At 44.9% G+C, this 15705-nt stretch overlaps 2 protein-coding genes across 3 annotated transcripts in view; one reads left to right on the top strand and one right to left on the bottom strand.

The window, feature by feature from the left end:
- wdr70 (WD repeat domain 70) overlaps positions 1–795 on the top strand; it is a 60118-nt gene extending 59323 nt beyond the window's left edge. Inside the window, exon 18 of the mRNA XM_076303141.1 lies at positions 314–795. Within this exon, the coding sequence (XP_076159256.1) occupies positions 314–401 (88 nt within the window). The 3' untranslated portion in view covers positions 402–795. The remainder of the gene's footprint in view (positions 1–313) is intronic.
- Positions 796–5667: 4872 nt separating this feature from the next.
- gdnfa (glial cell derived neurotrophic factor a) lies at positions 5668–13380 on the bottom strand. 2 transcript variants are annotated; one of them, XM_076302608.1, is made up of 3 exons: positions 12932–13380; positions 9562–9792; positions 5668–6846 (listed from the first exon to the last, which is right to left on the bottom strand). In XM_076302608.1, the coding sequence occupies exons 2-3, from the start codon at positions 9764–9766 to the stop codon at positions 6287–6289; spliced, it is 765 nt and encodes a 254-aa protein (XP_076158723.1). In that variant the 5' UTR covers positions 9767–9792; positions 12932–13380; the 3' UTR covers positions 5668–6286. The 2 variants fall into 2 exon arrangements, with proteins under 2 accessions (XP_076158723.1, XP_076158722.1); XM_076302607.1 differs by lacking the exon at positions 12932–13380 and adding an exon at positions 11186–12479.
- Positions 13381–15705: the final 2325 nt, after the last annotated feature.

Below are 15705 nucleotides of genomic sequence, written 5' to 3'. Positions count from 1 at the left end.
CATATGTAATTCTCTCATTCATTGCTTTCGTTCCCGCTGGTTTTCATTTTTCCACGTCCAAGATCACAAGATCATGTTCCCTCTGAGACTTAGGCACTCGGGCGCAGATGTCGGGTCTTAATCGCCGGTCAGAATTACGTGATGCGTAAAGGAAATGGATTAATCCATCTTCCTTTTTTTAATTTTCTTACCGTTTCTTCCTTCATCTCTTCATTTCTTTCTTTCTCTCTCGCGCTCTCTCTCTCTCTCTCTCTCTCTCTCTCTCTCTCTCTCTCTCTCTGTCTCTCTCTCTCTCTCTCACCTCTTTTCTCAGGACACAGCCTGAGCCACTATTCGCTGAGGAAGAGTCATCGGATGAAGAAGCCGACAAAGAACCGGAGTGGAAGAAACGTAAAATCTGAGCACACCACACAGCACCACACCTCTCCAACCTCCCTCCTCTCTCTATCCCTCTTTCATTTCCTTTCGTCTCTCAGTGTCTCTCTCTTCTGTTCCTCTCTCTCTCTCTCTCTATGTCCTCGTGGGTTAAGAGGGTGTGTTTGACTCGTGCACACATAGTGTGTGTTTGTTTTTGGAGAGAGGCCTGTGTTTGAATGCCTTTTCCAGCAGCATGCAGTTAGTGCGTGAGTGTGTCGACAGTCAGCTCACACTTCTCCTCAGAACCTTTGACACATGGGTGCGTCAAGATCTTTTTTGTTTTTATATCATTGATTAAAAAGATGTACAATTGTGTAGACATAAACAGTCAATGAATAATTCAAACATTCTTTTAATAAAGAACCTTTTTACAACGTGTTCTTGTCTATTCATTTAGATTCTTCAAAAGTGCTAATCCATCTTTTTAAGTTTAAGCAAAACAAATTGATCTTTGTTTCAAACAGATGTGCTCATCATTCAATACTCCAGCATAGTTCTGGACTAGCTTTGGCAGAGTTGTTTGTGTTGACACACAGCTGCTATGCTCTCCTCAGACACACCCACAAACACACTCACACACACACACACCCTCGCCCACCCACCTTTAAAGGCACACATTGCTGCGTGTCACTACAGATTTGAATGGTTGCTGAGGCGATCTCCTCTGAGGTCCAGGTGGTTTGTGCGACTGCAGAGGGGTATGTTCGAAGGTGACTCACAGACTCCCGTAAATATTTATTTAGCAGTCCGGCCTTCCGCTCCACTTTCCCCTCACAAGATCAAACAAATTCCTTCCAAACTCCGGAAAAATCTAAAGTGCCGTCTTTGGAAATGAGAAAAGTCTGCAGACCCTTCCAAAACAATGCTGATTATTAACTAAAAAAATATGGCGAAATTTGCTTCATTTCAAGCTACACTTAACGTCAATCAGCACGATCAGGAGAGGAGGCCAGTCTTGTCTTGTGTGAGATTTCATTTCCTTTAAGATGTAATGTTCACATATAGACAAAAAACTCAAAAATTAGAAAATTAAAAATTAGAAAATATGGGGAAGGCGGGGGGTGACACCAGGCAAGCCTGATGCTTTTCCTCTATGAAACCCCCCCTCGCTCGGTCTGAAGCTCTTTTCCGTTTCTTTGCATCTTCCGTCAAGGGTTTTCGCTGCTTCTTCGCCGGCTCTGCCGTTATACACACGTTAGCAACAATCGCTAGCGTTTCGTTAGCCTGCCTCGGTGCTGTGGATGCAGGATGAAAACTGATCCTGCTTCGGCGGGTACGATACACTGAACTTGCAAGCGGGATATTCTTCCTACAGGCAGTAGGGGCGGGCGAGAGAGTCTTCATTCGCTCTGTAATGAGTCATTAAACCATATACCGACTTACGAAGATGAGTAATTAACACGAAAACGTTGCCTGGTGTTCCTTTAAGGGGATCCTATTAATGTGACTTGGTTTCAAAACTCCCCCCCCCCCCCCCCTTCTAAATGGGCCGTGCAACCTGCTCAGGAGCAGTGATGGGTGGTATGTGACAAATAAGAATTACACCATGCATGCGGTGCATTTGAGGAATGTACCATCTGGCCAACAGTGGACAGTTGCAGAGAGTTGCATGCGGGCCTTGTGCCACTATCAGTTTCTACCCGCATAGCTGCCCCGTTTTTGTTTCATTACCCCCTGTTATGATGCTCTGTCCTTTAGACGACAGAATGGTGCCCAGAGCTCCCTTCTCTAGTTAAGCGTGGTTGATTATGAGAGCAATGCAGCCTGATCTTACGGGATGCATTCCTAATTATTCCCGCTGCAAGCTACGTAGAACATCTTGCTTGTCAGCTTTTTTCTCAAGCACCTTCTCAGAGAGACCCCCCCCCCCCCCCCCCCCCCTTTTCGTTGCAAAGCCTCCCAAGAAAATCCTTGACTGTCCGCCTCCTCACTTGGGTCGTGAAAAAAATAATAATAATAATTTAAAAAAAGAAAAAAGCTGTAAACTGTACGCGAGGTGCACAGACAGAGGCTTATCCCAGCAATGTTCCCATCTAATCCCAGCCAGCCTATTCCCGAGGGGTGATGTCAGCAGCCTCCCGCCGCAGTGTCTGTTACCGGCCGCGGAATGCTGGAATGCGGGTGCGGATGATGTCATGGCTCACCCATGCCCACCTCGGTCACCCTGTCCGGCTCTCACGGAAAGGCCGCTGCAGGGGGGTGTGCGGCGTGGCGTGGCACGGCTTCTACCACAGCCCTAAAAGTCAGTAGCCGGCCCCGCTGGGAGGATCGGATCTCGCGTCCCCCTTGTTATCAGGTTTGTGCTCATGCTCTCGGCTGTTGACCACTCTGTGTGTGTGTGTCTGTGTGTCTGTGTGTCAGGGGCAATGGCCTGTTGGGACCCAGGCGGGACCGTGTCAGTGGCTTTGCAGACCCGAGGCGGTTCCTCCCTGGAGATTCTCCAGCTAATCCTGCGTGTCACTCGGCTGCTTTCGGATATCCAGAACATTCTTGGGCCATCTTTCACTCTCAGTGTCTCCTCTCAGTGAATATTTACATTTTTCCGTTCAGCATACGCTTTTATCCAAACTGAAGACGCATCGTCTGCGTGCACTACTTTAACCCCTCCCGTTGAATACACTGGCTAATTACAATTGCCTGGGACGCTGTTTTTGTTTTGAAAAGCATACCGTACCACTGTCGTGCTGAGTGTTTACCTTCTCTGATTTCAGTCCCTGTGACATTGCCATTCAGTATTTTTGCTTCAGTTGATTTTCTGTTCAGCAATTTGAGATAGCTCCTCCTGGTTTGTGGTCCGTTAAAATGCCTTTGGAGCCTTTATCTGCATTCTTTGCACTGATCGTTTAGTTCTGTTTATTGAGTAACCTGTAAAGGATCTGCTTGTCTTTAAGGGTAGGCGGATAAGGACATTAAAGATTAAGGGATATTGACTTTATTTAGCTGTTAAAACGGCAAAATGTTGAAAAGAACACAAAATGTAGTTTTTGTTTTCATACCTTTATACCTGTAGCAAAGGTGGCACTATCTTTGAAACTGAAGATACACAGAAATAAATGTAAGAAGATGACAAAGATGATATAGAAACAAGATTTATTCTGTAAAAAGTTATAAAATGAATATTGTACAAAAATAAAGTCTGTAGAGAACTTTGGTTCAGTAACACAAAACAAGCAAGACATGACACCTTTTTTCACAGAACTGACACTGAAAACAAAACAAAAAGAAAACCAGACAGGAGACTTCCTTCTCTACCTCATAGTCCAGCAGCCATGGCCTCACCCAAACTTCTAGTTCATCCCACACACACACACACACACACACAAAAAAACACTCATCAAAAGGAATCAAAATCTCAGTCACAAAACAAAATACTTTACATTTAAGCAACCTAATATACAGGAGGACAAAGAAGTATAGCTCACAGCTCGCACAGTTCCGGCTGAGGGAAGAGGTCGTGGGGGGGAGCGTGTGTTGATATTATAATGCCTCACATGGCTTCTCTTCTGAAGCAAACTTGCACACACACGTCATAATAACAACTGTAAAGGTAAATGCAGTTGATCAAATGATTCCGGTGCTAAAAGGACTATTAGCTGTAGTGTGTTTCCCTCTCTCCCCCTGGGTTTGGCCTAAATTCTTCTCAATTCAGTGGATTTGTTCTGTGTGCGGCGGGGATTACCACGTAAAGCTGGCTCCGTTCCTGTAGAGTGAGCACTGATTCAGGTCCCTAATCCAGAGCAACATCAGGGTCTGGCCTTGGGGTTTTCTGTGTCTGAGTGAACTGCACTGTTCAAACTGTAAAGGAAGAGGAGAGGGGAAAAAATCCTCTCACGGGATGTTACACAAGTGAGACAGTTTATAATCAGTGACTATTCTCTGTGCTTAGTATTAAATTTTAGGCCAGTTATCGTCAGGGATCTTGGTTTTCTGGTTTTAATCATTTAAATGGGTTTGTAGTGCTCTAATTGGTACTTTTTTTTTGTCCAATTCCTGAGACCATTGTATCTTAACCAAGGAATGGTTTGTCCAGATTGCGCTTATTATTTGAACATACCCTTATCTTGTTTTCAGGGAATTTAGGGGACAGGATCACTACCTGAAAGCAGGGACAATCTTCAGCCATCTGTTGAGTGTGTGATGATTTGGGGGCATTTGCAGAAGACTGAAACAGATCTTTACTTAATTGGACTTAGATTGGACTAGATGGGGGCTTTCAGCCAGTAGAAGTGCTTTAACCTTTGTGTTTGACAATCATTTCCCTAAGCCCTGATCCGTGAGTCAAACTATCCTCGTCAGCCTCCGGTAGTGTCAGTGCCCACTTAAAGGGCTCTTTTCAGACGAGCATACGGAACCAGAAGTGAGGGAGGAATCGTCCACCACTCAGGAGAGCACGACGAGACGAGGCCATTCTGTTTGTGCTTGTTGATGACCGTGAGGCAAACCACTGCTCCCCTCTCCATGTGCACTTACGACAGTAACTTTATTATGGACAGAAACAAACAGAATGGCTAAGGGATGTATTTTCTTCCTGTAAACAGATGCTTGCAATTGAGGAGTTGCAGGCCCGACGTCAAGACTGACTCCATGAGAGTAAACAGTTGATTGCTCTCCTAAAGGGCTTTTGGGCCCTAATTGGTTGAGGTTCTTTCTCTTCTCTTCTCTTTTCTTTTGTAAAAGAATTGAGAGTTGAGTTGGAGGGGTGTATAGTGGTGAGTATGTGCTCAAGTGTGGAAATTGCTGTACCAAAAAAACCGGGAGCAGAAAATCTTTTTTTTTTTCTTTTTTTTTGTTAAGGTGGGGAAGTTGGTCCTTACATCTATCTGTTCTGCTCTTCTCTCCCCTCTCCCAACCTTTCTGCAGTTTCAGTGGAATACATCTCTGTGTGCGGAATTACAAAAATTACCATATTCCTAAACATCACAGATGTTAGTAGAGACATCCGTGATGAGTGCGCTCTCTGTTTCCGTCTTTCTCTCACAGATTGTTTTGATTATTTACGGCTGCTGCAGGAAACGACTTGCTCCACGTTTGGCACCATCCAAAAAAAAAAAGACACAAAAGCTCTTCAAATAAATAAGAAAAAAAAAGAAACAAAATAAAACAAGAAACACTCTTAATACGACAGATTGTAATAAATAACAATAAGTTAATTAAATCTCAATAAATACATTTCTCATATATATATATATATATATATATATACATATACATTGATATAGATACGATAGATAAATTGATAGATTTCTAATACTTAAAAAAGCATCTGTTGCTGCTCCTGGGACAGGGTGAATGACTCCTTACTGAATGTAAACGTTAAGAGGCATTTGCCACATAGTGATTGGAGCAGTTCTTCGGCAACCAAAGAACCCCATGTAGCACAAACAATGCGTCCGCAGTTCTGCTCTCTATCCTGAAGGGCTTGAACTAAAGCAGCAAAGTTGGGTAACAGAATGACTGTGTGTGTGTGTGTTTGTTTGTGGTGTGAGTCTTAGTGTTATGCTATTTCTTAGGAGGTGTCATGCATTTTCTTGTCATTCTTGCCAGACTGTTAAGTGTGAGTTAGTGAGTTGTGTAAGTTTACATGAATGAACACTGAGGTTTTGACCTTGACTTGTACCTGCATGACAGTCACACTGTATCAAATGTGATTCTCAGTCTGCATGGACGATCACAGGAGATTCCCTGCACTCCACCTGTTCAGGAACTGGCCAACGTCCACACCACCATTTTGCCCAAGCTCGGCTTCTACACATGAGGTCTCTCTGTATGCACTGGCCATGGCACCTGCAGTGGACACCCCTTTGAGTGAAGTCCACTGGGCGCTCTGTCTTTCTTTTTTGTCCTTTCTCTCTTTCTCTCTCTCTTTTTGTCACACACAACCACATTTCCGGGCGGAATGCTTCTTCAGAATGTGGTATTCTAGGTTGTTGTCTAAGAAAGAGAGGTCGTCATCAAAGGCGATTGGGCGACAGCAAACCCGAGAGGGCTTCTCCTTGTCCAACTTTTTGTTGTTGGTCAGATTGTTCAGAATCTTGTCATAGTTGGTCTCCGCGTCCGAGCAGGGTCCGCTGCAGTACCTGAAGATAAGTTCCTCCTTGGTCTGGTAGCCCAGCCCGAGGTCCGTTACGTTGAGGTGGACCTCACGGAGCAGGCACCCTCGGCCCACTGTCGCGGTCCGTTGCTCCTCCCGGCCACCCTTCCCCGAGCGGCCGCCCTTCCGACCCTGGCCTCTCCTCCTCTGCCCCCCTCGGCCCTTCCTGCCCCCCCTGTCCCCCTTGTCCGTGCCTGGCGATCCACTCTGTCTCTGTCTCCCACTCCGGCTCTGGGAACTTCCATCGACTCTTGGAGAGCGGCGTAATCTACCGATGGTGGCCTCAATGAAGTCCATAACGTCATCAAACTGATCAGGGGATGGGCCTTCAAGTTCATCTGAAGAAGAGAAAAAGGCACGTTTAGATGCATCGTTTGCATCCTGAAGTAGTTGTTATTATTGTTAACAAAACACTGTAGAATTAACATTATGTAATGTAGTTTATGGTCTTGCCAATAGATGTAAATCATTAGAGAACAATGTTTTATCTGATGATTCATGTCATTTTAGAAGTCCTGTAGGAAGCTATATTTCCTCTTTTAAAAGGCATCCTTTTGATGATATTGCAACAAACTTGAGTGCTTAGTCATTCATAAAGGTTCTTTTAAACCTTTGGTTGAAGTAGATGAAGAAAAATGCAATAGACCATGACATCCCCCGTACAGCTGACTCCACCTCTTTAAACACACTGACAACCACAAACTCAAAACATGCACTCTCCCTTCTCCTGACTCAAACATAGGCGTGGAAAAAAAGCAGGCCTTTGATCCTTTGTGTTATACACAATGATTTCATTATAGGACATGTTCCCCTAATTTCCTCTCTTTGAGAAGTCAAGTCAATTGGCTGAATGGCCATGTCTGGAAACCCTCTGTGAAGATCATAGCCTACATTATTGTGAAATGACTCTATTTCGAAGGGGCCTGCTAATGCAAAGAGTGATCACATAACAAGCAGCAAAGGGATAACTTGCTTACACCTCATGTTTGGAGGGATCAGGTAAGGCAAGAGGAAATGGAAGAGGACTTGGCCGGGGATGCCATTAAGGCTGTGACTGTTCTTCCGTGGGTCTGTTTGACTCAACGCTCAGTGAGGCAGAAGCCGTTTGACGTGGCAAGTCGAGGTGTCGGAGAATCCGACCATTTCCTCAGTCCTTTGGTCAGTCTCTGTGCCCTCGGTGCTCACAAGGTCTGCTGAGCCGGACCGGTTGGTTGCTCTCTCCTTGTTTCCTCCTCGTGTGAGTCAGAGACCTTCTCCCTGATTGTCAACCTTACCTCAGCATAGTGACGAGAGAGGCCAATCATCACCCATGTGCTTTCAAAGACACTGGCCAAGTGTAATTGAGCATGTCGAGTTTCAAATGAAAGGAAAGAATACCTCTGGATCAGTTGCACGGTTTGCAAAAATTGGGCTCTCTATCAGTTCCAATTGAGCCAGCAGACGAACACGGTCAATTTGAATTTGTCTTTAAATTTCCCCTGTTCCTTGTACAGACATGCCTCCCTGCATCCTGGTCTGTTTGCTTACTGCACACTAGGGGAATATTCTACACATATTGAGCCACAGGAGTGGCAAAAAAAAACCCTGAATGTTAAATCACACTGTGTCATTCTGTCATTCCAGGTCTTGGTAGTCGAAGCTCTCGTAACTCTCATCTCGCTGTCATGTTTAAAAAAAACAAGAGCCTGTGCCTGGATGCCTCTCAAGTTATGTCATGTAATTTGGGCACTGTAGAATTTATTAGTTTGCTCTTGCGAAAAGAAATGGTGCGACCTTCATTTCTGTTAAGTACTCTAGCGGAGGCGAGATGGAGATGGAGGGCCGCGCTGAGGGAAACATTTTCGCTAAATGTTCCATGCCTTATCGAGAGTGCGTCGGGAGGTTTACTACTGTGTAAAGACAAGACAGTGTCATGTTCTATTAAACAAACGACGACTGCTCCTCCCACCCAGCTGCTAAAAGGAGCATAAACACCACGATGGCGCAGAGCGCGGCGGCTCGACACTTCAAGCGCCGGAGCCCCGGTCGCTCTTCACAGGTCGTCATCTGTTTAGGCTCCCCTGCTGTAACTTCGCCGGGGTGCTGTGCTGTGGGGTGGGGGTGAGGTGGGGGGAACGTCAGTCCCGTCCTTCGTTTTTTGTGAGCAAGCAAAGGGGTGCTCGTCTGCTGGGAAAGGCAGTGGTGAACATAAACAAGCCCCATGAAGGAATGTCAGCTCAGGCTTTTGTCCAGATGTCTCCTCCACTTCTACCTTTGCTGTAGTGCTTGTTTTGACACTCGTGCAATGCGGCCCGGAGCAGTCAGAAAATACTTTTTTGATGGCCTGTCATGATAAACTAGGCCCTTTGTTGCTATAGATCAAACTACCATGACAGACCATCTATACGTCTATGAAGGTTGCACTGACTCCAAAGGTTACTCAGTAGAGTAAACAGAATTTTAGTGTAGCATTTGGGGAAAATGATTAATGTTCTATGATTTATTCTCAAATTTTACTTGCCTGCTTTTTTTTCTTGAGTGGACTAAGTGTGAAGTGCCCACAAAGTCAGCATGTGTACTCTTTGCCATAGATCATAAGGTTTGTAGACATTTCTGATCTTCACCTTATTCACAAGTCATCTTCAGGCCCTCTGCTATCCACCCTGACCTCCTAACTTTCTTAAATCCCAATGACTATAGGATAACAGTTAAGTAGAGATTAACTTGATCAGCATCATTCCCATATTCCTGTGGCTCACTGCTGAGGAATGATCAGGCTGGTTTAGTGCATACGCAGCCTCCATCATGCCAACTCCTTCAACACGAGGGATAAGGAAACAAAGATGTGATGCTTCAGTAGCTCAACTTGCTCACTGGCAAAAATATATATGTATGTTCAATTTCTGTAACTATGAGTTTCAATAAAATGAACCACTCTTCTTAAAACATGACTGTACTTGTGTAAAACAGTAAAACCAATATCTTCATTGCCGACTGAGACCTTTACCCCTTCCTTAGTTAGATTATGTTTGTAAGAATGTATTGGAAGTAAGGAAAAATTGCGGCACACTTACATTGTTGCTCCATGGAGGTTTTGTGCAGGCGCTCTGGATGGGAGTAGGGGTGTATGAGAGAGCCCTCCACAGACAGGGCAGCAGAGTCACGATGCAAGCCCACTACAGGAGGCCTCTTGACGGGCTGCAGCTTTGGAAAGATGGGGCGCGTGGAGACGGAGCTCAGGAGCAAGAGACACGTGGCCAGAACATCCCATAACTTCATTTTAGACTCAGTTCCTCAGAAGGAATCTGCAACACAGACAAGGTCATTTAACCTCCTTTAATACTGTCATAAAAATGTTATTGACTGAAGTAAATTACCCAGAAACTTAAAAGGACATTTTATTTTTGCTTTGCAGAATTCTTAGATTTAATACATGTGCAATTCAAGTGTTATTCATTGTTTTCTGTAAAGAAGGTGCTTATCCATTTCTTGTGGAAATGGCAAGTCTGTGCCAACATGCCAGAACTTGGCCCATATACACAGAGAAGCTTGCCAAAGAAATAGGCTGATGTCAATTGAAACGCAAACCACTATGTCAGATGGCTAAAATAAAAGTAAACAACGGTTGTGCTGTTGTCAGTTATTTGGAAGTACGTGATTAGTGGCGCCTAGCTGATAAATCGCGTCTTTATAGCATTAGAGCTGGATGAAGTATTTAAAAGCTCGCAGTTTTGACTTTAATGCTGATCCCTTGCTTAGACCAGCGGCTCATTTGAACAGATTACATTCAGTGTGAGAATGAAAACTGTCCCATATTTGAAAAAATCTGGTTGTTAGAGCAAAAGGCCTTTTAAGCAAATCCAGTGAGTTACTCAATATGATCATCTGGCTCCCTAGGCTACTCTCCTTCAAGAATAATACACGTAAGGTTACTTGTCATTTGCGCGAGGTCGTGCAGCCGTGTTCTACCATAGACTTGTTAAATTCGAACGTAATTCTGCCTGCTCACGCATACATGTCATCAATAAATCCTCAAGTATAGGATTTGAATAAAGTAACCACTTGCAAAAGCATAAAATCGACAAACAAACAGAACGGATGCCAGGGGTCCTGTGCGCTTTTCAGTAAGGTAGATCTCGGCCTCGGTCAGTAAAGCACCCGAGAGTGGTGCAGGACAAGTGCTTCATGTGGCGAGTTAAATGAGTGAGACTTGATGCGGAATCACCAGATGGTGTTTCCTGAACCCCCGGTTTTGCGTGAGTGTTTATGATTACGTACGTCGAATGCAACAATAAACGTTAGGCAGATCATAAATATATGGGCTGATGGCACAGACACGCACAAAAACAAGTGAGTGCTGCTCTAACGTTAACCTACTTCATGAGCGCATTTGTCGTGAGTTAAATGATAGATTTATTCATAATGTGCATATAAAACCATATACATTAAAGAACACGAATATGCAATATCCACAAATATTAAAGCAAAAAACTGTTCATAACCACTTTTCTGTAACAATGCATAGGGTAGCCGTACAGGTGGACTTACCCTAAAATAAGACAAACTTTTCACATAGTTATAGGCCTACTAAATTTGTGACCTTTCTGGAAACGTAATTGCCATGCTAAATGTATCATTTGCATTTTAATGTGCACAGAGACATTCTTTAATCACCTTAACATCAAATAGCCTACATACCTTAAATCCGGCCCATGCAGACCCTTTGCTGAAATCGTTCTAAGATCCAAAAGAGGTCAACAATGGTGCATGAAATGATCCAAAAAGATCTATGATATATATATCCAGCGAGCAAACTGTGTCGTAGAGGAAGAAAATCCACACCCATTCATAGAATCCACTACCAGTTCAGCGCTGTACGCCAATACCTTGAAATTAGCCGCTCGTACGGCAATCAGTTCGGTCTCTCCAACGCACACACCGATCCGCGGCTTCTGTAGTCCCGGGTCAGTGCGCGACGGACTGCTCTGTCAAAATCGAGTTGCCCAATAACAGGATGCTACGATCCACGGAGGAAACCTGATAGAGAACTACCATCAACAACTGCAAGGAGTCAAATGAAGACATCAGGACTTCTTTTCAGGGAGTTGATGGCGAAAGCCGAAAGGAGCAGTAGACTACTAGGCGTCTGGTGGAATACTTTTAATTAAATGTGACCAGGGAATAAATGAATTACTCCTCCGGTGAAGAAGACAACACTCGGACCCCAGCCGTGCCGATCGAATCCACACAATTTGAAACAATCTGAACCATTAAATGATAATGCGAAGTCCCCAGAACATTGAAAAATCTTGAAAATGTTACGAGACTTTAAGCCAGCCATTGATTTCCATCGTTACGCGCTATTTTGATCCTAGAATGTGTCCAAAGAGATCTGACTGGTTATTGGAAACAAGCTTGTACACTTGCACTACAGATGTGCAGCCGCATGTGAATTGCCCTCGGTGGAGACTGCGGCCAGTTTAAATAGATTCAAGGGTTCGAGCGCACTGACGTTGCGCATGAGTCCGCCCTTTCTACATGCGACCTCTACCAAATAGCACAAGTAGCGGGTGAGGAGTCCACACCTTACTACACATGCCGTGCCTTTCCATTTGCAGAACCACAAATTTAGGATGGCTTGGAGATTATGTCAGCTCTATGTCCCCGTATTAGGTGTCCAGCAATGCGGAAGGCGATTAGAAGTAGTTCTCTTCGCCATGGATGTTCGATGCATTCAGATCTGTGCCGCGCGTCAGGTGTCAAGTTTCTAGTCTCGCATTAGGATGCCAATCAGGGTTATTTACCACCCCTGCGTAAGCGTTCAAGCGTGTTTGTTTATAAATACGAAACAGTCCGTAAGCCTGCAGGTAGAAATGTCAAACAGCGAGTTGCTTTATAAACTGCAGAAGCAAGAGCACGCGCACTGTGCGCAAGCATACACAGAGCGTGCTAGTCTCCCTAGAGACCGTGATAACAGCAATGTCTTTCAGTAGACATGTTTTCAGTGTAATTCTAATTCACTTCACTACTGACAGTTCCAATATGTTGTTAAGGATAAAAAGCACTTTTCAAACACGATTGAACTTCATAAAGACATCTTTCTGACAACTTAATCCTGGGCGTTTCCCCATATACAGCAGGGCTATTAAAGTTTCCAAGACTGCAATAAACATGTTCTGGAATGAACAGCAAACCATTTAAAATTAGCTTTAGTGTGTTGAACAATTCCATTAATCTTCTGATTTGGTAAAAATGCTACAGGCAATCAGCTTATGTTTTAGTTCTTGTTTACTGACAGATTTATTGGTCTAATTAAAACTATTTTACATCCTCTTAACAGTATTTGCAAAGAGCATTTTTAACCCATTAGGTAGCTATAGCCAACATTTTTTTAATCTTTGAAACTGAACAAATAGAGTTGTTTATGAACCTCAGAATACTTACTTGCTATCTCTCCTCGACCTTTTCTATTCCCATCCAGTGGCATGGACATTCCTGAGTGACCCTTGCTCTGGAATCAAGTCTCTGTGTGTCACTGCTCGAGTGGACTCTGTTGTCTACATCACATTGCCTCTTTTTGCTCAGCACAGATACGGTGTACTCCGTACACTCCGGTGAGTTCACCTGCAGTGGTGCTTTGATCATCACGAAACTGCCCCCATGGATCTCCCCTGACTTGCCCTTGCACCCCTGGACAATCCTCTGATCTGTCGACGCTGATTCACAACTCACTTGAAGGCTTTCCGAGCGCTGTACGCCATCCGGGAGGGGCTGGGGAGGAGTGCAGTCAATCTTTCCGTCCCGATTGTTAGGCGAAGTATGCTGTTGGCACTGTACGCGATGATCAACCAAATCCCACCTTTGACACTCTAAATCCCTAATGACATGGTCGGGCTTGCTTGGGCTCTGTGAACAGATAATGAGCAGCATATTTTGGGAAGAATAGTGACAGCCCTCTAATGGAGGACGATGTGAAACTGCAAGAGGCTCAGAAGAGTGGCTGCTGAAAAGCATAGGGTTTCGCAACAATGCCACAGTCTGACCTGTGAAAGGCGGTGTTATAGGAGCTCACGTCGGCTTTTGTTTGTTTGCTTTGTCAAATGGTATTTCACGTTGGAGGTCTCTGGTTCTGAAGTAATATCGCTGTTGTGATCACGGACCTCGCCGACACAACAGCTGATCTCCAAAAAATCCCTCTGCATCTCTGTGAGGCAACATTCCCACCATCCCACCACCAGCTCTGCACTCACCAGACACCATAGGCACAGAGCTCGGCATTCACAAACCGTCAATCACCTGGATTCCGTTGTGTTATTTTCTTCCTCCAACCTCTTGCACGTATTGCATTTCATTGCATTTCACACTGGTTTGTGTACGCTTATGATGATCTGATGCAGAGTCGCCTTGACCCACATCTGCACTGGAGATCTGGACCCTCTGAGGTCTGTGGTGCTGACGGCCCCTCTGTCCCAGTCCACTGCCCTCCACGTTGGCCAACGCATGCTTGGAAAACCCACACTGACACATGCTCAGATGACCTGCCTCTGAAAGGCATCCAGCAGCAGCACCCTTGAGGAAAAAGTAAAGAAAGGAAGACAAACAACATTCACAGTTCCCCCTTAAAGGAGTAGCGTCACACCGGTGTGACGGGAATGTTGAGAAATGAACGTTCTAAAGAATATCTGGGTTCATTGAATTCAACATAGAATTTTAGAACCTTCAATTGTTGCGGAACTTAGAATGTTCAAAAACCTACACCTTTAAGGGTTAATATCCAAATTAAATAATATGTACTGTACATGGGATACGGTGTATGCCAGCAAGGCTGGTTTTAATTTTGAGCTATACAGATGTTGTTTTCTTGTTGGCTCTTTGGTGTGCGGGGATTGCTGGCTGCTGTTGTCTGTATAGGTTATAGCTCAGCCTGCTTGGACTCTCTGGGGTGTTTTTGCACCCTGCAGTGCAAAGGAATTGAGTAGTGAGTGGACTTGTTTTCCCTCCAGAAATGCCGCCCATTTATTCAGCCCAGCACAAAAGACTGACTGGAGACAGGCCAGCGACATCGCAGGTGTTTTCATTCTCCTGCCACGTTTGCTCAGCGCCGCTTTCATGTCGGAGCTTCACACCACTTTATGTAACCCCACTGGCATAGAGAGGGCGGAGAGAACATGGCCTACTGGCCTACACTTGAAGCCCTTGGGGATCAATAAAGTGTCTATCTATCTATCTATCTATCTATCTGTCTATCTGTCTATCTGTCTATCTGTCTGTCTGTCTGTCTGTCTGTCTGTCTATCTACCTACACGCTTGCCACGGTCATTCATTCAAAAAGTGAGTTACCTCCCAACATGGGAGTGCACCTTTGTGAGGAAGTGTGGCGTTTGGCCGGTGGCAGTGCAAACGGACTTCAGGTCCTTGTTCGTTCCACACAGTGAGGTCCAAGCTTGCGGTCACTTCGACTGAAATATGCAATCCTAGTTATATATATATATGCACTGCTGTCATAATTGGCAGTAGGCCCAGGTTAACTGATTTATTTCTTGCAATGATGAATCTCAAACTGTCTTCCCTGTTCTATTTTCTTCGTGCCCATGTGTAATTCGGAGAGACTGTTGCCCCTCTGTTTCTTGCTTCCCATTTGACCGGCAGCCAGTGTTTTCTTGGCCTCATGACAAGCCAGCCTCCACCATCCCCCAAACACATCGATCTACTTTAAATAAATCTTTTCTCTGAAAATAGTAGAGAGAGGAGTTGCCTTGCAGAACACTATGTTACAGGAGCATTCCTCTCCTCGTCATCAATGTATTGACGTTCAAATAGAATCTGGCTGCTGCTGCTGCTACTACAAAGGTGGTGGTGGGGTAACGTGTGTAAAAAGAGAACCAAAGGTGGATTGAAAGTGTTGACATCGAAAGCATGTATGTTTGGGAGTGGCAGGGAATGTGAAAGCGGTAGGCGGGGCCCGCGTCGAGCTCTTCTGGGTGTCTGACTCACCCCTTGAGCAGCGAGGTGTCATTGAGCCAGTGGGATGTAGTTATCAGGGGCGCGGGGGCCTGAGACGTGTTTACCAAGCTCTCAGTGAGCAGGTGAACACCGCAGGCCTTGGCAGGAGTGAGTGGCGCACACGAGGCTACGCTGACTTTACCAGGGGCTAGTCAATAATGCGTCACTTTATGTCATGGTGAGAGGATATACCTTGCACCACATGAATGCACGGT

This window comes from Alosa pseudoharengus, unplaced genomic scaffold (genome assembly GCF_046254945.1).
Source record: "Alosa pseudoharengus isolate Yale_2024_CS ecotype anadromous, Long Island Sound unplaced genomic scaffold, YU_APseudo_1.1 YU_APseudo_1.1_scf_24, whole genome shotgun sequence".
NCBI classification, from domain to species: domain Eukaryota; kingdom Metazoa; phylum Chordata; class Actinopteri; order Clupeiformes; family Clupeidae; genus Alosa; species Alosa pseudoharengus.
Note: the sequence above shows the minus strand (reverse complement) of the source record. Positions and strands in the feature narration are given on the sequence as shown.

Bases quoted from the DNA above. Each gene is read 5' to 3' on its own strand.
- gdnfa (XM_076302608.1), bottom strand. From the start codon at position 9,766: ATGAAGTTATGGGATGTTCTGGCCACGTGTCTCTTGCTCCTGAGCTCC. The intron at 6,847-9,561 runs GTAAGTGTGCCG...TCTCTTCTTCAG, and splicing joins AACCTCCATGGAGCAACAAT to ATGAACTTGAAGGCCCATCC.